General features: G+C 42.4%; 1 protein-coding gene across 1 annotated transcript in view; it reads left to right on the forward strand.

The window, feature by feature from the left end:
* The window catches only part of LOC137537613 (uncharacterized), a 167,289-nt gene extending 152,449 nt beyond the window's left edge, over positions 1 to 14,840 (forward strand). The window contains exons 13-15 of the mRNA XM_068259498.1: positions 4,720 to 4,819; positions 6,509 to 6,661; positions 8,201 to 14,840. Of these exons, the coding sequence (XP_068115599.1) occupies positions 4,720 to 4,819; positions 6,509 to 6,661; positions 8,201 to 9,951 (2,004 nt within the window). The 3' untranslated portion in view covers positions 9,952 to 14,840. The remainder of the gene's footprint in view (positions 1 to 4,719; positions 4,820 to 6,508; positions 6,662 to 8,200) is intronic.
* Positions 14,841 to 25,972: the final 11,132 nt, after the last annotated feature.

Below are 25,972 nucleotides of genomic sequence, written 5' to 3' on the forward strand. Positions count from 1 at the left end.
AAATATGCAAGCAAATTACTGAGAAATGTGACCATGTCCTCACTGGTCTTTACCAAGCGGTAGGGTCTGACCAACATCTGCTGATCAGAAACAGGCACTGGCTTTATTCTTGGAAGTGAATCATTGGGCCTGGTGTATTGAGGTTCTCCTGCACAAGAGAACAGTAATGCACACAAGTAATACTGCAAATCTAGCCTGTGCGTTACATATAGGCCCATGTGCAATTAGAAGGCAACTGTTGCGAAAAATTGTAAAATTTGATATACATCTGTATGCATACATATAAGATATACATTTGGCCAAGAGTCGAATGAGCTATATATTACTTTTCCCCTATTTTGGTATCACTTACAGTAGGTAGAAAAAATCTGAAAAATCTTAACATGCTAACAGAGTTTGGACCAGTCCATCTCTTCATGGGGATTCTCAGGAAATCCTTATTTTCAAAAGCACTTGCTGAATTGCAGTTGCTCAGTCCAACTGCCAAAATAGTTTAAAGAAAACCGGAACTGAAAATTAAAAGGCAAAATAAACATACACAGGTCATACTTGCCTCCCGTGGAGTCTACTCCTCAATCTTTCTCTTCTCCTGCGTCCTTTTTGTCCACCGCGATTAAGGGAATTCTCAGTCTTCCATTTTGAAAATAGACATTTTCCCATAACCGCTTCCTGGTAAGCACACTGTTAAACTGTGGCACATCAGTTGTCCTCTCAGCTATAGCTGACAGCAAACTGATATATAACTGACAGCAACTGATACAGTGGCTTGCAAAAGTATTCAGCCCCCTTGAAGTTTTCCACATTTTGTCACATTACTGCCACAAACATGAATCAATTTTATTGGAATTCCATGGGATAGACCAATACAAAGTGGTGTACACGTAAGAAGTAGAACGAAACTCATACATTATTCCAAACATTTTTTACAAATAAATAACTGCAAGGTGGGGTGTGCGTAATTATTCAGCCCCTTGAGTCAATACTTTATAGAACCACCTTTTGCTGCAATTACAGCTGCCAGTCTTTTAGGGTATGTCTCTACCAGCTTTGCACATCTAGAGACTGAAATCCTTGCCCATTCTTCTTTGCAAAACAGCTCCAGCTCAGTCAGATTAGATGGACAGCATTTGTGAACCGCAGTTTTCAGATCTTGCCACAGATTCTTGATTGGATTTAGATCTGGACTTTGACTGGGCCATTCTAACACATGGATATGTTTTGTTTTAAATCATTCCATTGTTGCCCTGGCTTTATCTTTAGGGTCATTGTCCTGCTGGAAGGTGAACCTCCGCCCCAGTCTCAAGTCTTTTGCAGACTCCAAGAGGTTTTCTTCCAAGATTGCCCTGTATTTGGCTCCATCCATCTTCCCATCAACTTTGACCAGCTTCCCTGTCTCTGCTGAAGAGAAGCACCCCCCAGAGCACGATGCTGCCACCACCATATTTGACAGTGGGGATGGTGTGTTCTGAGTGATGTGCATGGTTAGTTTTCTGCCACACATAGCGTTTTGCATTTTGGCCAAAAAGCTCAATTTTGGTCTCATCTGACCAGAGCACCTTCTTCCACATGTTTGCTGTGTTCCCCACATGGCTTGTGGCAAACTGCAAACGGGACTTCTTATGCTTTTCTGTTAACAATGGCTTTCTGCTTGTCACTCTTCCATAAGAGCCAACTTTGTGCAGTGCACGACTAATAGTTGTCCTATGGACAGGTTCCCCCACCTGAACTGTAGATCTCTGCAGCTCGTCCAGAGTCACCATGGGCCTATTGACTGCATTTCTGATCAGCGCTCTCCTTGTTCGGCCTGTGAGTTTAGGTGGACGGCCTTGTCTTGGTAGGTTTACAGTTGTGCCATACTCCTTCCATTTCTGAATTCATCAGGCAATGTCTATGGGCAACTGACTGCACTCAGACCAAAGGGGGCTGAATAATTACGCACACCCCACTTTGCAGTTATTGATTTCTAAAAATGTTTGGAATCATGTATGATTGTTGTTCCACTTCTCATGTGTACACCACTTTGTATTGGACTTTCATGTGGAATTCCAATCAAATTGATTCATGTTTGTGGCAGTAATGTGACAAAATGTGGAAAACTTCAAGGGGGCCGAATACTTTTGCAAGCCACTGTATATTTCAGTTCTGGCAAATGTTGTCAGAACTGGAAGGGATCATTGTCAGAAGAAAATGGTGAGCTTCGGAGAGGAACTGACGGCGAGGTAAGTATGTAATATTCCTTTTCAGGTACATCATGTGTTTATTTTAAATAATTTTACTCAGTTCAGGTTCCCTTTAAAAACAGGTAGGGTGGATGCACAGCATCTTTGTATAGATCCTTTACGGGGAGTACTTTTGTAAAGAATAAAGGAAATACGGATAATCGCAATTGAGGAGATGGACTAGTCCAAAACCTGTCAGATTTCTCAGATATTTATTACCTACTGTGAGTGACAGAAACATAGGGAAAAGTAATTTACAGCTCATTTTACTTTGTGTGAAATGTACTTCTAATATGTTTGTATTTTACATTTTATGACTTTTTGTGATTTTTAGTGGTCCTTTAACGTTTCTCCTGCGCTGTCTTCTATATTCTCCTGATATTTTCACAACTTAGCAATAAAATACATTTTAATCCACCAGCAAGCAAGGAAATGCTCAAAATAACTTTGATACTACTTTTTTCACCTCCTTTGTGGTAGTTTTTCAATTGCAAAGTGCTAAAAAGTGATTTTACACACAGGATGAAAAATATCTCCTAGTAGAAAAAAAGTGAATTGAATAAGTCCCTTTGTCTGCATTTAAATGGCAAGAGTTTGCAATCCTTGGTTGGGTCTTATTGGCCCATATTGAGGGCTGCTGTAAAGGCACTTTGGCAGCTACCCACGGGGACTGCAGACCTGCAGCCACTAATTCACAAACCTCTGTTCATCTCGTGATACTTTTAAAGTCCAATTACGTTTTGGAAGCAAATTCATGGAAGCATATTCATTATCAAGTTATCAGGCTTTGAACTGAATTTTGCAAGTTTAAAAACCCATACAGAGTTCCATACGGAAAATTGCTTTTTTATTTATATATAAACTCAGTGCTTTTAGTTTCCCTCTGTATGTTGTAAGGATTAATGGCAGTCATTATATCATCTTTCCTAATTATTTTTTGCTATTTTACCTCTTCTGTTCAGCTGAGTGAGACTCGCCCTTCTCTTTCGTGTCAGAGGGTCTTGCCATTCTGTTTAGTACTGGGAGTTTTGCCTTTCTGTTCAGTACAGAGGGTCTTGTTTTTTTGTTCAGTACTGAGGTTCTTGCCCTTCTGTTCAGTACTGAGGGAATTGCCCTTCTGTTCAGTACTGGTGGTCTAGCCCTTCTTTTTCGTGTCAGAGGGTCTTACCCTTCTGTTCAGTACTGGGAGTCTTGCCCTTCTGTTTAGTACTGAGGCTCTTGCTCTTTCGTTCAGTACTGAGGTTCTTACCCTTCTGTTTAGTACTGATGATCTAGCCCTTCTGTTCAGTACTGAGGATCTTGCCCTTCTGTTCAGTACTGAGGATTTTGCCCTTCTGTTCAGTACTGAGGGTCTTGCCCTTCTGTTCAGCATTGAGGATCTTGCCCTTCTGTTCAGTACTGAGGATCTTGCTTTTCTGTTCAGTACTGAGGATTTTGCCCTTCTGTTCAGTACTGAGGATTTTGCCCTTCTGTTCAGTACTGAGGGTCTTGCCTGGGTCTTGCCCTTCTGTTCAGTACAGAGGGTATTGCCCTTCTGTTCAGTACAGAGGGTCTTGCCCTTCTGTTCAGTACTGAGGATCTTGCCCTTCTGTTCAGTACTGAGGGTCTTGTCCTTCTGTTCAGTACTGAGGGTCTTGTCCTTCTGTTCAGTACTGAGGGTCTTGCCCTTCTGTTCAGTACAGAGGGTCTTGCCCTTCTGTTCAGTACAGAGGGTCTTGCCCTTCTGTTCAGTACAGAGGGCCTTGCCCTTCTGTTCAGTACAGAGGGTCTTGCCCTTCTGTTCAGTACAGAGGGTCTTGCCCTTCTGTTCAGTACAGAGGGTCTTGCCCTTCTGTTCAGTACAGAGGGTCTTGCCCTTCTGTTCAGTACAGAGGGTCTTGGCCTTCTGTTCAGTACAGAGGGTCTTGGCCTTCTGTTCAGAAGTGATGGCCTTGTGTACAGCTCAGAGGGGTCAATTCACTAAGACCTGTTCAGAAGAAAATAATAGGTCAGTAGAATACTTCATTCTGTCTTTTAGACTTTTTAACTACGTACTCCTCCACTCCAAAGCCGCCCCCCAAAATGTTCTGATTGGGAGCAGTGGTGAGTGGCATGTTGGCCAAGAATGCTTGTACCCAATAAGTTGAAGAGACAACAATGACAGCAAGAGTAACTACAATTAAGGTTTTTATGAATTAAAAAATACATAACATATTATATTGCATTATTGGAGTTGTGCGTAGGACAGTGAGGCTATAACATTTGATGGTGGAAAGAGGACAATAAGACAAGGAAATCATTTGAACATTCCATTGTGCTTGGTGTCAATTACTCTGGAGTCCAGAGATTTCTGTGTTTATTTTTTCCCTAGAGAGTTTCTGAAATGGCACATATAGGGTAAAATGTCTAACACATTGACATAAATGTGTATTACCATTCATATTGTGTAGCTTGAATGACAAGACATTTACTCCAATCATGTATTTAACATGATTTGTATGCTTTGTGTTCATATTTACAGACACCATTTACACTCACCCTGAGGTTATGGGACATCTATATCTTGGAAGGCGAGCGGGTGTTACCAGCCATGGCGTACACCATACTGAAACTGCATAAAAGTAAGACAGGTCCTTTTCTCTAAACATCCTACTTCATGAGAAAGAAGGGCATATAGCCGGATAACTCCACTACACGGATGGTTTATTTTTTCATTTGTAGTGAGAATCATTTCTATATAGGCAAAATCATGTACCGTATTTTTTGGACCATAAAGCGCTCCTGACCATATAACACACTAAGGTTTAGGGGATAAAAACCAGGGGACAAAAAAAGTTATACTAAACCTGGTGCGTTCGTGGTGCAGGGGCATCTTGTTGATCTTCTCCCCAATTATGTCCCCCTTAGTACGTCTTAGGTCCCCTTTGTGCCTTCCTTGTACCTCTTGTGTCTCCCTGTATCTTTCTGTGTCCCTTTGCGACCATCTTTTGTCCCTTTGCGTCCATCTTGTGTCCCCCTGTGTCCATCTTGTGTCCCCCTGTGTCCATCTTGTGTCCCCCTGTGTCCATCTTGTGTGTCCATCTCGTATCCCATATCCTCCTCTGTCTTTACCCCTGTCATCTTACAGCCCCCAGAAAACAAAACATTTATCAGCCCATCTTGATTAACTATCATCAGCTTATCTTGTAATAAGTTAACAACTTATCTTAAATGTTGCTTTCCTTATGCCTGGTACAGATTATGCAACTTACCGTCAGATAGAAGGGTTGAATCGATTATTTACGATAGATACCAACTTATTTCCGATCGCTTTTTTTTTTTCTGACCAATTTTTTATAGAAGTGATCAGAAAAGCAATCGGACATCAGATCGGACCTGCCAGAAATAATCCATTCGATCCATCTATCTGATGGAAATTGCATGGTATGTACCAGGCATAACAAGGTGCTAAAATGTTAATTTACAAAACCGTTCCCTGATATAGAAAACCAGTCCCATAAGTAATCCGACTTTAAGGCTCTGTTCCTACTTGAGCTGAGTACGGACATTTTTTGGCTGTTCTCCACTCATTGCAAAACTAACAGTAAACGGCTCCTATTTTATATATAGGAGCCATTAACACTTGTCAGTCTGCAACAGATTTGGGCATGCGGATGCGTTCACCATATAGCCTATGATTTTAATTCACTTGCCTCAGGCTTCAGCTGGACCACAGCGGACCATCGGTGCAGACACTACGCTGTCCGCTCCCGCTGGCCACACGTGATCCTGCGCAAGTGGGAACCAAACTTAAGACCATTTGCGCTTTATATGTTTTGTCCATTCCCAATGGCCCCAAAGTAACAACAAGGTGGATCCTCCAATTATCTCTACCTCCCAGTTTTATTACATTTGAGCCCTAAAGTTCCATTAGTTATGCCTTACTAGTCTTGGCCAGGTGTTTGCTATCTTCCGAAGGTGGGCTGCCTCATCATCACATTGGCTAGGCTTCCTGAAGTCACTGGTGAGAGGAGGCTTAGTGCCCACTCTTTACCCTTATTGTAAATAGGAGGAGAGTCAGTGGGGAGGGGGCGTGGTGGTGGCATAAGTGCCATGGGGGCAAATAAGAGCAAAGCAGTAATTCCCGAAATAAACCACAGTAGACTCTGGGAAAAGGAGAAGTTGGTTTGACCAAAAATGATTGAGTGGCTTTGGAATGGTGAGGTCAGTTGACCTTTAAGTTAGACACCCTCAGATTTGAATACATTCTGCCACTCATTGGTTTAGTTGATATATTTGTGACATCATTCTGTTTGTCTGTGTGCATACAGAGCGCTTACTGAAAATGTCAATGGAAGATCTCCGTGAATTTCTACAAGAGAAGATTGCACGTTCCTTGAGCTACGATGACGATATTGTGGTTGAACAATTACAGACATCAATGGCAGAGCTCAGAAAGATGAAGCTTGAGCTTCCTCCCCCAGGTACAAGGTCCACTTTTTATGAAAAACTATTTAAATCCCCCATGTGGAATAAATTAATCCCGTCTGTAATCTGGTAATGTTCTGTGCAGTTAAGATGACTGAGAAGATGATTTGTTAACACAGACTTCGACCACATATGACTGAATTTAAATTAAGGCTTAATGTGTACCTGTAAAGAAATGGGTTCTCACCTCAGTAGAGGGAAGCCTCTGGATAATACCAGCTCGTTCCAGTGCTGTGTCCTTCCCAAAACAGTTGACAAGGCCTTGACAATGGCTGACACAAGCGAAGAAGCACAGACTCGATCGGGCTTGGCTTTTCTAACCAAAGCCCGAGAGGGTCCGTGCTAATGTGCAGACAGTGTGGCCAAGCTTCTGGAACGGTGAAGCAAAGGGAGATGGTGAAGTTTCTGGAAGATCCAGAGACTTTCCTCTCCTAAGGTAAGTATCTAACTTTTTCTTGTTCCTGCTTCACAGGCTTGTTTTAAGGCCAGGAACAGATATTTGAAATTGGCCAATTGCACCACTTCCATGTAATACGAGAACTTACCTACACAATTTGTTCATATGATTCCAAATCTGTTGGCCCTCATACTATATGAAAGTGGTAAATATAGCCAGTCATTGGTCAATCGAGTGAATGCAGTTTTAAATCCAGTGTCAAAGTAATTCAGCAAACAATACGAATGCATATAAAGTGAAGTATACATGTGTAATAGATTGCAATACAGCAGCAAAGGAGTTACTGATAGCTTTTCCCTATGTTTCTATGTTACCCGAATGTCTGAGGCTGTGAGATTTTTTTTGTCATTTTTCCGCTCATGGTTAACGGCCAGTAAGTGGCTTGCTCCTATTTTATAAATCGGAGCCGTTCAAACTTGTCAATCTGAAACGGATCTGTGGGATCCACTTCTGTGCAATCCGTGATAATGCCGGGCAGGCGGATGCGTCTGCATCTGCCCCAGGCTACGCCAATCACGCCTGTACACAGAGAAGTAGCATGGGGATTCCCATTGGGCTGCAAAAGACCAATGGGAATCCTTAGAAACAGGGAGAATTCTCATTGGTTCATGGGAGAATTGGCCTAATGACACTCCTCCCCCAAAGAGATGCTCCAGCCTTTTCACCTAGAAGACACCAGAGCATTTAGAGAGATGGCATGTGCTTGGTGACTGTGTGAGAATTTGGATTTTGCATAGACAGTGCAGGGACAGCTGTGATAGGCTGGAGACATTTTCTATAAGCCAAGCCTTATGAGGACCCCCATTAGCTTCTTAGCTGCTTAGCATCAGAAAAAAATTATTTCCTAGTATTATTTCAGCAACAAATTGCTTGCTTCATTTTTCTTTTACAAGGAAAGTTGAGATGTATAATTATATTTCTAGTTTAATTGTTCTCTCAAGACAATGAAACAATCTTTTACTGCATTTCACCATAGTGACCAGCAGTCCTCTAGTGTCCATAAATGGTAGAGCTTCTGCACATATAGCTTTAGTTTGAACATAAATGAATTAAGTGTCTTTTTTTTTTTCATTTTTAGGCAAAGCTGAGGAGTTCCCCAAAAAGACTTTGGGGCAGGATATTCCTGTTAATCTACTTCCAGTTAAATCTATCACAGAGCCCAATTGTCAAAGCAAAGCAGATGGCGGTGAAAATTCCAAACAAGCCACCGAGACCCCCATGGACATCAATGAGAATAACTCAAACGCCATCGATAAGATCACAACCAGTCCAGGCGCTCTGCAGCAAAATGGAAATTCCATAGTTACCATCGAAGGAGGGACAATTAGCAAGGCTGAAGGATCACCTCGGATAGAAGCAGACACTGGCAGGGAGATGGATCAGCCCATCGTAGAGGGTTCTTCTGGAGAATCATCAGGAGTTCAGGTAGTAGCAAACTCTCCGGGGGAAGTGGAGCAGCCCATCGTAGAGAGGGCTTCTGTAGAAACATCAGGAGTTAAGGTAGAAGCAAACACTCCTAGGGAGGTGGAGAAGCCCATCATAGAGAGTGCTTCTGGAGAAACATCAGGAGTTAAGATAGAAGCAAACACTCCTAGAGAGGTGGAGCAGCCCATCGTAGAGTGTGCTTCTGGAGAAACATTAGAAGTTAAATCGGAGCATCAAAGTGTCACATCTTCTAAAGCTAATCCGAGTGATGCATTAGTGAATATAGCATGCCAAGAAAGCACTTCGCAATCCTCTGAAGCAAAAGATCTTAAATTCAGTTTTGCAACGGAGAGGTCAACTGAACCAGCTATGAATGTCGATAGCCTTAATACAGAAAAAACTATTTCCAATATTACGGAATGTAAACAAGAATGTACTTATGAAATTGTGAGCAGTTCTATTGGCAATGATGTCACTGACAACAGCCGATCACAAATCTTACCTCCAAATACCATAAAAGAAGCAGACACCTCACCCTTAAGTGTGGAAGTAAAGCAACATCAGATACGTTCTGATGTAAAAGATAATTTGCCAGAAATTGAGAGGGAGGTGACCAAATCGGCTATTAAGGAATTAAATTCCTGTGATAATTCGTCTCCTCCTCCCACAGGAGAACAGGATCCTCCTGGTCCAGAAGAGAAGAATACGGACACCATCGATCTAGGCCAGAAGGATTTCCTTCTTCCTCTGGATTTAGAAACCAGGAGATGTTCTTCACAGTATGACAATATGTCTGATTTAGGTCAAGAAGAGTGGCCACCATGTCCTACAGAGACGTCCTTAGGAGAATTAGAAAGAGAAGTATCAGAGCCTAACCTTTGTAATGTCCTCGATTTGTCCACTCAGCAACCCACAAGTTCACAAAAACTCCTGCAGCGAAAACTTACAAGTTACCAAGGACCATCGGGCAGCGTTCCCACTTTGCTTATTACTCATTCTGATTTGCAAGAGCCAGTGGCTTCTCGCACAAATTCATCCCCTTCTTTGAGTGGTGAGTTTAATCCCTGCCAAGTTATTAAGACCGTTACTCCAATTCAGTTCACTCATTCTACTAGCCAAGAACTTGTAGATAACAAACAAGTAGCGCGCCCGCTGTTTGACACATCAAAGTCTACATGCAACTCTTGTATTACACAAGAACATCAAAGAGACCAAACTAGTTGTGGAAGTCCAGCGAAATATGAAAATGGGCCTGCGGTTTCACGCAAAACATTATCCCCTCTATCCCAACGTCCTAAGCCAAAGTTACCAGAGAAACCTGCATTTCTGAAAGCCCTTTCTGATAACAACTTTTACTCAAGCAATCAAACTGTACCTCAAATGTCCAAGTCGATAACATTCTAGAAAAAAACAAAAGAAGATGCAAGGCATGCTAGTAAATCTTCTACATTGGCTGTGCAGTATGTGGGCTATTTTTATGCTGGACATAAAAGTAGGCATGACCGGTTACATAGACTTGCGGAACGAGGACTGGTCAAAGTATTATCAGCTGCACTGGTTTGACTAGCTGGATTTAAGCTTTTTTATTTTTTAATATAAACAAACACAGAGTGCTTATTTTTTACTATTTTCATGTTTTGCCTTTTTATTTTTAAGTATGGTGGCAAACCTGATATTTAATGAGACTGTGTACCGTGAGGTTGTATGACCTCTCTCGAGTGGTACGGATTTTGTTGCATTGATTGCAGTAGTAGCACGTGTGTACTAGTTATTTTGTAGCTTTGTGCTCCTGCTATGCACTTATTGAAGGCAAACGGCTAAAATATTGTCTGTGGAATTGCTATGACCAGTTAAGATACAGCAGTTCGACATTCACTTTAAGCATTTAGCAACTAGGAACAGTGCAATACTTTTCACGGTTTATATACCATTTTCTATCGCTGTTGGCTGTAGTGTTGAGCAGATCAGTTCACACAAACTAGGTTTTGCTGTGAGTTGGTAGATATTTTTCATGGATCCCCAGCACTCTAAGTCAGCGCTGTCCAACTCCAGTCCTCTAGGGCCATAGCTATGCCAGATTTTGGGATGGACTGAGAAATAGATAAATGTGTTCTATTTGATGAACCACACCTCACCTGATTCAGTCCCATCACTGAATTTCAGCTGTGCCAAAAATGTGTGAGGTCCTCTGCCATTGAGGACTGGAGTTAGACAGCCTTGCTCTAAGTCAACTAGTACGAGGGTTTTGACAGCTTACAAGTTGACATGCTTCTCACTGCCTAACCACCTGCCAGTTTGTAGTGAAAGTGGGGATCACAAATATCCGATCTGCTACAGAGTAAATACAATAGGATTCTCTCTATGCTATTAGCCTGTCATTTCTTCAGCTAGTCACTGGTCATTAACTGGTCACCCCGGTACAGCAAGGCTTTCTTATGTAAACTGGAGCAACAAAAATGTACCCTTTCTTGCTTTTTCCCTCTATGGTCATATGTACAGACTTACTTGTGTCAGCACAGTGACAAAGGCTGTTTACTGTGTACTGCGCTTTTGTTATAGTTGAAGATCAGGGCCAAAAATAAGATTCCTGACTCTTGTTTAATACCAATTTGATATAAGCTTAATTAAGCCATGCCCAAAAAATGTAGTGTGCGCAATAATTTCCTGCTGCATAGTAGCTGCACTGCTGGCGCACATGTGGCCACAGAGGCTGCTGTTCACTTGCTTTCATAGCAAACAGCTGGCAGGGCAAGTAGGTGTGTGTGCTGTACACACCCTACATTCTCGGCAATGGCGGTCATTATCAGCTGTCTCGGCCGAGTTTAATGTGTGTAGCTACTAGTCCTGGTGATTCAGCCACCTGTGTGATTTGGCCCAAAGCATAATACTCATGACAGCTTTGAGTAATCTGCATCAGCCATAACCAGTAGCTAAGCTAAATACTTGGGTATGATCTTCATGTGAAATTGCATAAGAACAGCTGTAGTAATGGCACAAGATTTGGGTTAGCTAATAATTGTCTGCGAATAGTCATATTTCTATCTAGACAGGCAGAAAGAGGTTATATTGTGTAGTCCAGGATAAGTAATGATGGGACAGTGACCCCATCTGCAATGGTATAATCCACCTTCCTGATTCTGTCATTGCTTGTAGTGCGCCATTCTGAAACCTAGCCACAAATTGTGAAACACAAAAATCTGTAGTCATTTAGTGACACTGTCCTTACTCAGAATTACAGATTGCCCAGCAAGCTCTTGGTGAACCAGACCTCCTAGGAGTCTGTAAGGGCTGAAAGAGACCAAAAAGCCCTCTTACAAAGATGCTTTTTAAAACAGAAGGTATTTGCGATTATTCAGGTTGGAGTGATCTCTGAGGTATCCCACAATGCATGACTGCTGAATATGTAAATTATCGTTTGTTGTCCCTGATTGCTAAATACACCTCTAGAACTTTTGGAATGCAATTATGTTTCAGCTTGTCAAAATTACAGAGCCACACTAATCCAACATGCATACAGACTGTTTGAGATTGGTTGATCCTCATCAGTGCATGGCATGGATTAATGTGGCTCTATGAGGTAGGACTTGAAACACACAAAGTAACAGATTGCCCAGCAAGCTCATGGTGAACCAGAACTCATAGGAGTGAAATCAGACATTTCTCTCCTGATATGTGGACTACAAATTGCAGCTTTCCTGTGAATTTTATACCCTATGATCAAAAAACAAACAAACAAAAAACTTAGTTACTGTGTTCAACAACCTCTGATCTACCTTTGCTCCAGTTGATATAAGTAGCATTGCTGTAATTTCTTAATAGAAAAAGGGAACAATTTTGTATTTGGATTTCACTCAGTTTTGAAATTAATCCAGATTTCTGAAACAGGATTTGGCTGTGATGCTTATGTCAAAGTACTTTGTCATTAATAAGATACAGGAATGTATTTATAAGCCGAGTCAAAGAAGGACTGAAAACCGTAAGCTCTCCACACATATCTTCTGCTGAATAAACACCTTCAGGCCTATTCTGATGGTGGTGTTTGTCCACTAGATAACTGTGAAGAGTTTTTACAGCAGCAGGTCTGCCTATGTTCATATGTCTATATCTGGAAAGGGCTACAGTGGGTTGACATAAAAAGTGCTAGCAAATTACAAATGACCTTTTTTTCACAAACAGGACTTTACTTTGTTAAATGTAAGAGAGTAGAGTTTTAAAGTGAATGGGAACCGCATTTAAAAACAAATGAAGCAAATCCTTACCTAAGGAGAGGGAAGGCTCTGGGTTGTATAGAGCCTTCCGTCTCCTTTCTCGGTGCCCTCTATCCTGTGCTGCCCCCCCCCCCCCGTTTCAATCCCCCGCCGAAAGGGTATTTGGAAGTCTTTGGGAGCCGGGTCCTCCCGAAGACGTGCGGCTCCATACTGCACAGGCGTGAGCGTGCAAGAGAGCGTGCTTGCGCAGGTGCAGTACAGGGCCGCCCTTCTTCAGGAGCACTCCGGCTCCCTAAAGACTTCTGAAGCCTCCTTCGGCCGGGTAAAGCAGTATTTGACTAATTTAGTCAAATACTGCTACCAGGCGAGCCAGCACTGGAACGAGGGGACCAGGAGAGGAGCCGGAAGGCTCTATAGGACCCAGAGCCTTCCCTCTCCTTGGGTAAGTATCTGTCTCATTTTTTTAAATGCGGTTCCCATTCACTTTAACTGACCTTTCATACTGCTATACTGCCATTGCCATGCTCCATTTACATGTTTATTCCAGTCCTTTGCTTCAGGAAAGCAGTATTATTCATTGTGGTTATTTAAAAACTTTTTTTCTCTGTTCTGTTACGTCCAAATGTATATGTTTGTATTCCATATTATAGGTATTACAGTGTTATTGTACATAACTTAAATGTTCTTAAAATGAGACTTTGAACAGTAATACAGTACACCTGCATTGTTTATTTAACACCTTGTTTTCCATAAAGTCATGGCAACCCTGCCCTGTATGCATGGTATGAACCAGAGCTTCTTCACACAGTACACGTACCCCTGGCAACAGTGGGGGGGGGGGGAGGAAATTCAGGGGTTTCTTCATCTTGTCACAGTCTATCTATTACAGTGAGTTGGGGATTAAAGAAATTATAAGTCATTCATAAATAAGCCTGAAAAAGTATTTTGAGTTAAAGTGGACCTGAACTCAGAACTTCATCTCTGCTCTAAAAGATACGCAACAGCATAATAACCTTAAAATAAAAACATTTCTTTGTTACAGCTGATAGAAATCCTGCAATAAATATCCAGTGTGTCTACTTCCTGCTTTCATGGAAGCAGACATAGGTTTAACGCCCTGTGTTTACACATCAGATTCTCTGCCAAGACAGCCAGCTGACACAGCTGAGATATCAAATTACAGTTGTGATTAGTCACAAATTAGGGGGAATTAGACAGGCTAAACTCTCTACATACATAAAGGGTGGATTTCTCTATGTTTTCCTTCTGTTAGGTACAAGAGTTCAGGTCCAGTTTAATTGCAAGCATAAATGAATGGAAACCAATATATGTGTCACGGGTACATATTCACAGTAGACGGTACTTGGCAAATAGTCTTTAATAAAGAGGTATAGGTCATTATAAAGTTGAGGCAGGCGATACGTGTGCATTATAAATCAAAATAATAATCCAGAGGCTCATTTTAGGTTATTTTAAGTAGGATACACTAATACTGTAAGGAAATGTATTGTAAGATAAGGAAGCACTGCAAAACCAAACAGTTACACAACGCAGTTTTTGACTGAGGTCCCCCCATAACTGGAGACAGAGAAAAGAGAAGTTCAAAGCAGATCATTATCGTAAATTTGATTGGTTGCTATGTTCACCATCTTCAATTTCCTCCAGCTTTATTGAACATATTTACTAAAACATTACCTTGGGGACTGTGGTTTATAGTGATGTCCAAGGGTACTACTACAGACCCTGGTAAGCTGCACTCCACAGTTCATTGTATCACGGTCGGTCCTGTGCACTGACACTTCTCCCACTATACTTTACCTTGGGGCCCAGTGCCAGGATTATAGAAAATCCTTTGAGAGATTTCTCTCCACACAAACCAGACACAGTAGTAACTAAACAAAAATATTGTAATGACGAGTTTAAATAGCAGCAGTATGGGGTCACATGACTGTGGCTAGCCTATCCTGTTTAACCTTAAAGGAGTACTGCAGGGGGTAGGGGGGGAAAACTTGGACTTACCTGGGGTTTCTAACAGTCCCCCGCAGACGTCCTGTGCCCGTGCAGCCACTCACCGATGCTCCTGTCCCCGCTGCCAGTTCACTTCCGGAATTTGCGAATTTAAAGTCGCAAAACCGCTGTGCCTGCATGGTCGCTTTCTCGCTCCTGCTGACATCACCAGAAGCGTACTGCACAGGCGCAGACTGTACTGCGCCTCCCGGAGACGTCAGCAGGAGCGAGGAAGCAACTGTGCAGGCGCAGTGGTTTTGCGACTTTAAATTCACAAATTCCGGAAGTGAACCGGCGGCGGGGACCAGTGCTGGGCGTAATGGAAAAAGCTACGCTTACGGATCATTACGCGTAATTTTACGCTATTACGCATTACAGAATTACGCTTACGGCGTAGACATTCAATTACGGTACATTTCTGTAATTACGCATAGCCCTTACGCAATTACGCGTAAGAATACCGTAATTCAGGTTGTTACGTTATAGGCTTACGCGTAAAATCCTACTAGCAATTAATGCGTAAGGTCATGCTGCCAAGCGGAAAAGTTGGCGCATGGATCAATGTTAGGTAGCCGCCGACTTTAAGTGTTAATAGCAAAGCCCCCTTAATTGCTAAGAGCCTCCAATTTGGAGAATATATTAAGGAGATCAGAAGGAGTAAGAGGAAAATTTTTTTTTTTCAAAAAGACCTTATAGTTTTTGAGAAAATCGATGTTAAAGTTTCAAAGGAAAAATATATACATTTAAAAACCCGCCGACTTTAACGGTTAATAGCAAAGCCTGCTTAAAATTTAGGAACACCAAATTCACAGGATATATTAAGGGGATCAGTGGGAATAAGAGGAAAAAAATGTTTTCAAAAAGACCTTATAGTTTTTGAGAAAATCGATTTTTAAGTTTCAAGGGCAAAAATGTCTTTTAAATGCGGAAAATGTCCGTTTTTTTTGCACAGGTAACAATAGTGTTTTATTTTCATAGATTCCCCCAAGTGGGAAGAGTTTTACTTACTTCGTTCTGAGTGTGGGAAATATTAAAAAAAACGACGTGGGGTTCCCCCTCCCAGACCTCTTTAACCCCTTGTCCCCCATGCAGACTGGGATAGCCAGAATGCGGAGCACCGGCCGCGTGGGGCTCCGCACCCTGACTATACCAGCCTGCATGGTCCATGGATTGGGGGGTCTCGGAAGGGAAGGGGCAGCCAAGCTTTCCCCTCCCCCTCCGAGCCCTTGTCCAATCCAAGGACAAGGGGCTCTTCTCCACCTCCGATGGGCGGTGGAGGTGGAGGCCGCGATTTCCTGGGGGGGGGGGGGGGTTCATGGTGGCATCTGGGAGTCCCCTTTAAAAAGGGGTCCCCCAGATGCCCACCCCCCCTCCCAGGAGAAATGAGTATAGAGGTACTTGTACCCCTTACCCATTTCCTTTAAGAGTTAAAAGTAAATAAACACACAAACACATAGAAAAAGTATTTTAATTGAACAAAAAACATAACCACGAAAAAAGTCCTTTAATATTCTTAATTAACCATTAATACTTACCTGTCCCTTTAAAAGCCAGTTCCCACGCAATATCCTCGGAAATATACTAATCAGTTACAATGTAACAAAGTTGTTACAATGTAACAACTTTGTTACTTTGTAACACCACCGCACCCGATGTCAGTGGCTTCATGAGCACAGGATGTCTGCGGGGGACTGTTAGAACCCCCGAGTAAGTTCTACCCCCCCCCCCCCCCCCCCCTACAGTACTCCTTTAATGTAGGGAATCTTGGCCTGGGGTGCCAGACGGGTGGATGATTCAGAACACTGTCTAGCACCCAGGTTCTAAATGCATGGTACATGTATCCCAAGGGGTACTTCTTTAGGGGTTTCTTGTGCTTGTCACTGTCATTTAAAGGCCAACTAAACTCGTAAACATGAACAAAGAAAATGCTAATAGCCATTCTAGTGACACAAGCATATGAACAGTGCAGAGAGGCAAAGTAGCAGTCCTTGCTGAATCCAGTCGGTGGGTGAGTCAGGTGTCTTGCAGTCCAGGTCATGTCCTTTCCTATTAGCCTCTGCTGGGCCACACCCACTCCATAAGGTGAAGGAAAGTCCTTGACACAGTGCTCCGGCTCAAGTGCAGAAAAGGTGAAAAAAAAGCCAACAATGGTTACCAGTCAACATACTGTTATCTCTGGATTCTATATTTATGCTGTCTATTACATTTCTTTTTGTTTAAGTCGGGGGGGGGGGGGGGGGGGGTATTAATTGTAGGGAAACCATGAAATCTTCCTTAGTTATCTGTGTTCATGGCAGATAAGTAGAAAGACCTGCCAAGAGCTGTATTTACTGCAATAATGGTTTAGAGGTTATTTATTTGAAAAAAAAAATACTTTGTGTTAAGCACAGTCTGTACATCAAAATATTTATTTATTTTTTGTTTTTAATTTGAGTTGTTTTCTATGTGCCTGAAACTATTTTCTAAAACGCAATGACCGGAGTTGTTACTTTTGTTCATTACTTCAGAATTGTAGATTCATATTCTCTCAGTCCCAGTCTTTTGATCTTATATTGTATAAATGGAAGGGGGGGGGGGGGGGCAGGAAGTAGCAAAGCAGTTGGACTTTTACTTACATTCATTATTTTTTTTTTACTTGCTGCATCCTTTAAAACCATCTTAACTGTTATTGTTTTTTTTTTTTTTTCCTCTTTAAGCAAGGAAGTTTGAGGTTACTTTCGTTAGGAATCAGGAAGGAGTTAATATAAGGGGAGGTTTGGGTTAGGAGTCAGGAAAAAGTTAATGCTAGGGGAGGTTTCGGTTAGGCGTAAGGAAGGGGTTAATGTTAGGGGAGGTTTGGGTTAGGAGTCAGGAAGGAGTTAATATTATGAGAGGTTTGGGTTAGGAGTCCGGAAGGAGTTAATATTATGAGAGGTTTGGGTTAGGAGTCAGGAAGGAGTTAATATTATGGGAGGTTTGGGTTAGGAGTCAGGAAGGAGTTAATATTATGGGAGGTTTGGGTTAGGAGTGAGGAAGGAGTTAATATTATGGGAGGTTTGGGTTAGGAGTCAGGAAGGAGTTAATATTCAGGGAGGTTTGGGTTAGAAGTCAGGAAGGAGTTAATATAAAGGGAGGTTTGGGTTAGGAGTCAGGAAGGAGTTAATAAAAGGGGAGGTTTGGGTTAGGAGTCAGGAAGGAGTTAATATAAGGGGAGGTTTGGTTTAGGAGTCAGGAAGGAGTTTATATTAGGGGAGGTTTGGGTTAGGAGTCAGGAAGGAGTTTATATTAGGGAAGGTTTGGTTAAGGTGTCAGGAAGGAGTTAAAATTAGGCGAGGTTTGAGTTAGGAGTCAGGAAGGAGTTAATATTATGGGAGGTTTGGGTTAGAAGTCAGGAAGGAGTTAATATAAAGGGAGGTTTGGTTTAGGAGTCAGGAAGGAATTTATATTAGGGGAGGTTTGGTTTAGGAGTCAGGAAGGAGTTTATATTAGGGGAGGTTTGGGTTAGGAGTCAGGAAGGAGTTAATATAAAGGGAGGTTTGGTTTAGGAGACAGGAAGAAGTTAATATAAGGGGAGGTTTGATTAAGGTGTCAGGAAGGAGGTAATGTTAGGGGAGGTTTGGTTAGGTGTCAGGAAGGAGTTAATGTTAGAAAAGGTTTGGGTTAGGAATCAGGAAGGGGTTAATGTTAGGGGAGGTTTGGGTTAGGGGTTGGGAAGGGGTTAATGTTAGGGGAGGTTTTGGTTAGGAGTCAGGAAGGGGTTAATGTTAGGGGAGGTTTGGGTTAGGCGTTGGGAAGGAGGTAATGTTAGGGGAGGTTTGGGTTAGGTATCTGGAAGGGCTTACTGTTGTGAGCAAGGTTAGATTTAAACATCATGAAGGGGTAATTATTGGTGGAGATATTTAGACTTCAGGACAGGATATATGGGGCATTTTTTAAACATGACAATCTTACTTTACCAGACTAATGCTGGGTACACATGATGCAATTTCCTGTCAGAACGGCTCGTCGAATCAATCATTTCCGACATGTCCAATCTGCTCCTGATTGACTTTCAAATCAGTACTGCACAAAATTGATCTTGTTATCGATCAGGGGCAGATTGTACATATCAGAAATTATCAGTTCGACGCATCGACCTGATGGGAAATTGCATCGTATGTGCATAGCATTATGAGAGAGATGGGGGTGGAAAGTTAAATTATTTCCCTGGAGAGAGGCTTCAAATCCAAAGATGGCACCCTTAACCACCCAGGCGTTACATTAAAATTGCCAGGGTGGCGTGCGGACAGTTTTTTGTTTTGTTTTTTTTTCTGAATCATTGTAGCTAACTTAAAGTTAGCTACATCATTCACCACTAGAGGGTGCATCTGCCCATCTAGTCTGATCGCCGCCGGCTTTTACAGCAAGCAGAAAATCCCGTTGTAAATGGGATTTTCTGCTTGGCTTCCCTCGTCGCCATGGCGACGATCGGGATGACGTCATCCACGTCATGGCGTCAGGGGGTGTCCGATCCAGCCCCATAGCGCAGCCTGGCACCGATTGGCCAGGCTGTGCAAGGGGTCTGGGCGGGGGGCTCCCTTACGCCGTCGCTAGCGGCGAATTGCCGCGGAGTGGTGGCGATTGTACCCCACACGCAACTAGCAAAGTGCTAGCTGCGTTTATGGAAAAAAAATATATCAAAATCGGCCCACAGGGGCCGGAGATATCCACCGCGGCGGTAATGGACGAGCTGAGCTCATAATTACTGCTAAGGTGGTTAACTGAGGATGGAGAATGCCGAAATTCGATTAGACTGGAAGCTTAATTTGTTGTGAAAACCTAACTACCTACTTAGCAATAAAAATAGTATCTCAAAGACAGAAGCATAATGTGAGTGAATGTAAAGCTATTGTTTATAGTATTTTTCTGCCAGTATTGATTCCTCAGTGTATTAACAGAAAATGCTTTTTACCTGTAGTTTACTCCTGATTTCTTTGAGGGCTTGTGGAGGAAACAGACTTCACCTGCTGCATCTAACTAAACGCCAGGCTTCTGGTTTGGATCACGAAGGTCCAATTGTTATTGTGAGGCTGTTGTCCAGGCAAAGCAGTGCATCCTGCTGCCTTACAGGCCGCTTGCCTGTAACCGAGCAATGTGTCTATACACTTATGCCTAAACTGTCACCCAAAATAATAATTTATAATTTTCTCAGTTGTCAGTTGTTGAACAGATCTGTGGGCCTTTACACTGTTCATCTACATACTGTACATTCCAGTGTACCTATGAATAGGCCGCCGGGATTTTGGGCTCAGGGTAAAGCCAGTAAGTGGCTCACCCTACTCCTGCACAAGTCCCGGCAGCATTATTAACTATTCCCCCTCCAGGCAGCCATGGATAGTGGGGGAAAAATGCAATTTGGCTTCCAGCTGTTGCTGGCGGCTGAATTGCAGAGTTTTTATAGTAATTTGTGCTCTGTCTTTTGACAACGCCCAAATTACTCACTGAGTGCCGTTATAGTAATTCCTATTATGGCCTATGGTGGTGCCGGCTTCGCCCAAATCTCCTGCACTGTTTTCACAGCGCTCAGCATTCCAACCCATCATTTTTTACCTGTACTCTAAATCTTTGATACCCTCACTTAGCAGCACCGCTTTGTTAGAACGGACAATTGTTGTGTTTGAGCTTTTACATGCTCTCATTGATAAAGAAACACTATTAACATTCCATTTCCAGATAGGAGATGAGGGTTTGCTTTTGTTGGGACATTTCATAATAACCTCAGATGTGCACTGAACTCTAGTGGTAGGCATGGGCAGACTTTCAATGACTTTGGCCTGCAGCCAACCGCATGCAGAAAAAAAGTCTTTTACTATCAAAATTATGGATTTATGGCTCTGCACAAAGTACAAGCAGACACATCATTGCATTACAGCAGTTCTGGGGGTTTATTTAGCTTTCGGGGACAACAAAGGGATGATTCGCATATTCAGCAGTGATGCAGTGTGGGAAACATCATACGCTCGCTCCAGCCTGCATAATCGCAAATACCTTCTGCTCCAAGAAGGTAAACTTCTTCTTTTATTAAAAAGATAAGTTGCCTTTAAATACGTAATTTTCAGTAAGTGTAATTCAACAAGAAATACAGGTAGACTTACGGTAATTTAGACATAAGCAGTAGGTATGCAATAAACTCTACTGCTGATTTTTTTTCTTTATTATTTGCACATTGCAGACTGAAAACAGTAGTGGTTGGAGAAAACATGATTTTAATCTAAACAAATTGCAGCCCTGCTAATTAAGGGGCAGTTGGCATTACTAAGTTAGCCCCAAAAATGCATGCAGCTGTCATTGTTACACCCTTACCTCTCCACTTTATCTTCCCTCTGAGTCGTGGTGGGTTTTCTGCGTGGGTTGTTCTTAATACTAGCTAAGCCACACTTGTTCAGGATGGGGGTAATATATATACACTCGCCACACCTTTTCTTGGGGGGTTGATGGAGGAAGGCGTGATTATTATGCTAGCCACACATATTGGGGAGAGGGGGGAAAGTTATTGTCTGGATAGAAATTCATTGGGGGAGGGGGGGAGCATTACTCTTGCCACACACTTCTTGGGGGTGGGAGGTTATTATACTGATTACACTTCACTGGAGTTGGATGGTGGAGGGGAATTATCGACAGTTGGCCACACTTTGGGAGGAGGTGACTGTGGTTTGCATAAGGTAGAGAGTTGAATGTAGGTGGGGAACCCATGACATTTTTGCATTGAGATCCCATGGCTTGTAGCTATGCCCCTGAGCTGCATACTTCCAATAATTGTTGCTTAGAAACATTGTTCTGGGAACGTTCTGCAAACAATCGTTCTGCAGATACACTGCTTTGCCAGCCTGTTCTGTCATTGGAGAGGGGAGTGAGGAAGACAGCTGAGAATTGATGTGGAGTCTAGAACGAAAGGGCAATAGAGCTCAATGATATCATTAACCTCCTTGGCGGTATTGACAGATATACGTGTCAATACAAAATATGGCGATTGAACGCCAGGCGGTTAATAGCGTTAGGTGTCGCGTGTACTCACAGTAGATTTCTGAACAATCTGACCATCGAGAGTGTATGTAACCTGTCGTTCAAAACCACACAATCTGGCAATTTAATTCTAGAGTGCAGCTAACCTATCATTTTAGAATCACACAATCTGACAATTGAGAGTGTATCTAACCTGTAGTCCAAAACCACAGTAAGCATTACTAGCCACATAGGCCAGCAGTGGGCTGTGAGGAGGCTTCCGTACGTACCTTGGCTCTGAACCAGCCTTCTGTGAAGAGCCTTACTAGACAATATTGTTTGCTTTGCTAAAAATGAATCTGTATATAGATATCTGACTGTTGGATTAGCCTACTTTTGAATGTGGTCCTTCTGTGAAGTGCAATAAGATCTTCACTAGGGAGAGAGATATCAGTATTATGACATTTTGCTTGCACTGACTTATTTCTCCTCTTTTCTCTGGTCTTCTCCACACATATGTGGACAAAGAGTACTTTTTATCTGCTGAACTGCCAAAACGTACAATATGCCTATAGTAGACTCTTGACCTGAGAAGATCAAAGCAAAGCTCCTTCCATTTCCATGCTAGCCCAGTGATCTTTCCTCTGCTGCATGCTGCACAGAATATCTACCTTGATAAAAAGCCTCATTAGCATTAGAAATAGGACGCTGTCACAAGACCCCGCCTCTCAGGTCACTGAGCTGCTACCGCCACCTTGTGTTCCTAATTTTGTTGATGACTCACTGTGGAGTCATAAAAGGGAAAAGCTACATGTTCCATGAGCTTTGTACAGATTTTGTAGATCTTCTCTGAATGTATTCCAACAGCACTAATGCTGAACAAGTTTTTTATAAAATTTGTAATTACAGTAATGCAACTGTCGGTGAGCTTTATTAAAGGTGTTTGTTTATTTTTAATTGCCTAGCCCAATGAATCTTTGTCTGTCTTGTGTGTACAATTATGTTCTTCAGCATTTCATAAACTTAAACTTTACCTTCTGGTTGAGGTGAGGCAGGGATAATATGGTTGAGGTGAGGCAGGGATAGTATGGTTGAGGTGAGCAGAGATAGTATGGTTGAGGTGAGGCAGAGATAGTATGGTTGAGGTGAGGCAGAGATAGTATGGTTGAGGTGAGGCAGAGATAGTATGGTTGAGGTGAGGCAGAGATGGTATGGTTGAGGTGAGGCAGAGATGGTATGGTTGAGGTGAGGCAGAGATGGTATGGTTGAGGTGAGGCAGAGCTAGTATGGTTGAGGTGAGGCAGAGATAGTATGGTTGAGGTGAGGCAGAGATAGTAAGGTTGAGGTGAGGTAGAGATAGTATGGTTGAGGTGAGGCAGAGATGGTATGGTTGAGGTGAGGCAGAGATGGTATGGTTGAGGTGAGGCAGAGATGGTATGGTTGAGGTGAGGCAGAGATAGTATGGTTGAGGTGAGGCAGAGATGGTATGGTTGAGGTGAGGCAGAGATGGTATGGTTGAGGTGAGGCAGAGATGGTATGGTTGAGGTGAGGCAGAGATAGTATGGTTGAGGTGAGGCAGTGATAGTAAGGTTGAGGTGAGCAGATATAGTAGGGTTGAGGTGAGGCAGAGATAGTGTGGTTGAGGTGAGGCAGGAATAGTAAGGTTGAGGTGAGCAGATATAGTAGGGTTGAGGTGAGGCAGAGATAGTATGATTGAGGTGAGGCAGTGATAGTATGGTTGAGATGAGGTAGAGATAGTATGAGTAAGGTGAGGCAGAGATCGTATGATTGAGAAGAGGCAGTGATAGCATGATTGAGGTGAGGCAAAGATTGTATGGTTGAGGTGAAGCAGCGATAGTATGGTTGAGGTGAGGCAGCGATAGTATGGTTGAGGTGAGGCAGCGATAGTATGGTTGAGGTGAGGCAGCGATAGTATGGTTGAGGTGAGGCAGAGATAGTATGGTTGAGGTGAGGCAGAGATAGTATGGTTGAGGTGAGGCAGAGATAGTATGGTTGAGGTGAGGCAGAGATAGTATGGTTGAGGTGAGGCAGTGCTAGTATGGTTGAGGTGAGGCAGTGCTAGTAGGGTTGAGGTGAGGCAGGGATAGTAGGGTTGAGGTGAGGCAGAGATAGTAGGGTTGAGGTGAGGCAGAGATAGTAGGGTTGAGGTGAGGCAGAGATAGTAGGGTTGAGGTGAGGCAGAGATAGTAGGGTTGAGGTGAGGCAGAGATAGTAGGGTTGAGGTGAGGCAGAGATAGTAGGGTTGAGGTGAGGCAGCGATAGTATGTTTGAGGTGAGGCAGCGATAGTATGGTTGAGGTGAGGCAGCGATAGTAGGGTTGAGGTGAGGCAGAGATAGTATGGTTGAGGTGAGACAGCGTGAAAGTCCACAGGGAACAGTTCTCCAATCACAGCAACGTCTAATTGGCTGAATAATCTGAGCGTACTGTTACTAGAGCCTAGATCTGAAATTTAGTAGTTCCACAGGGTCCTTTCTCTATAGAATTTCACTTTGGCTCACCTCAACCATACTATTGCCTACCTGCTTATGACTATTTAAAAGAGAACTCCAAGCAATTCTGTTGGGTTCCTGATAGCCCCATAACTATAACTGTAATTTATAAGAAATAAAATGTAAAACACATCTCAAGGAAAACAGTGGTCTATGAAGCAGGGTCATCTGCAGCTATCACAAATATCAACTGTTGCTTGATTATGAAGGACTACTCCAAGAACAAAAATAAGCAGAACTGACAGGTTTTTGACTAGTCCATCTCCTCATAAGGAATTCTCAGGGTTTTCTTTCAAAAGTATTTAGTGAACGGCAGTTGCTAAGTCTGACAAAATAGTGTAGAAGTGAGTTGGGAGGCTGGCTGGTATCTTGCTATTTTAGCCATTCAGGAAATGCTTTTGAAAACAAAGAAAACCCTGAGAATCCCCCATGAGTAGATAGACTAATCTAAAGCCCCATCTACACCATACAATTTTTTTGTGCAATTCGGTTCATCGATTCGATTCATCAATTCGATTCAATCCAACATTGCAAAACAATGGCAAATCAAATCCCGATCGGACATGTCGGATTGAATCGGATCGCACAAAAAATTGTATGGTGTAGATGGGGCGTAAAACCTGTCTGTTCTGTCAGATTTGATCTGCTTTTTATATTTAATTTTGTTTTCCACTAGAGTGGTCCTTTAAGTATGTTTCCAGCCAAAGAAATAGATCAGGATTGCTTTGCATGACCTGGCTACAATTGCAGCTTCCAAATAATAAAAATGGTAGAATCTTCTTATAGAAAACCTCAAGGGACCTGGCCAAGTAGTCTACTACAGTATATCAGAACTTTAGAGATTTTTGTGTTGTAGAACCTAACATGAGGCAATCTCGTGATGGCTGCAGTCATTTAAATAAATGCGAATTACAGCTTTCGTTATGGGGCTATGGAAAATTGAAGCAAATTGCCCAGAGTTCTTAGTTTAGCAAACACTGACTTATTGAACCAAGTGGAAGCATTACTCCTTTAGTGAAACTACCCCAAACTATTGAGCTGTACAATATGTAGTAATTATAATTTGTAATTCCACATGCTTTTCTTTTTCATCAGTTTCTCCAAGTTTTAGTTCTATTACTTTGAAGTGTATTTTATCCCGGTTACACGCATAGTTACATAGTTATTTGGGTTAAAAAAAGACATGCGTCCATCAAGTTCAACCAGAGAACAAAGTACAACACCAGCCTGCTCCCCCACATATCCCTGTTGATCCAGAGGAAGGTGAAAAACCCTTACAAGGCATGGTCCAATTAGCCCCAAAAGGGAAAAAATTCCTTCCTGACTTCTGCAATGTTTTCACAAGTGGGTTTGTTGCTTACATTTTTACAATGACTCCTGTGCTGTATATCCTGCTCCCTGTGGCATCAAACTGAACCATTGCAAATAAACAAAATGTATTTCTACTCTATGGTTCAAGCCTTTTTTATTGCTATGTAAGGACCGTGTGATAAAATGTTATTGCAGATCTGTTTTCTCACATCAGAGTAAAAATACCAGCATCTGTGGGCTTATTTGTTAAGTTTGGGCAACCTTGTTAATCGTCATGATTTTCCTGTATAAATCGTTGGTTGTTACGATAAAAAAATGTCAGTTAAATATATCATATAGGAGGCACACACAGTGATATTCGAGAAGTGAAATGAAGTTTACTGGATTAACAGAAAGTGTGCAATAATTGTTTAAACAAAATTAGGCAG

Source organism: Hyperolius riggenbachi, chromosome 11, assembly GCF_040937935.1.
Source record: "Hyperolius riggenbachi isolate aHypRig1 chromosome 11, aHypRig1.pri, whole genome shotgun sequence".
NCBI lineage: Eukaryota > Metazoa > Chordata > Amphibia > Anura > Hyperoliidae > Hyperolius > Hyperolius riggenbachi.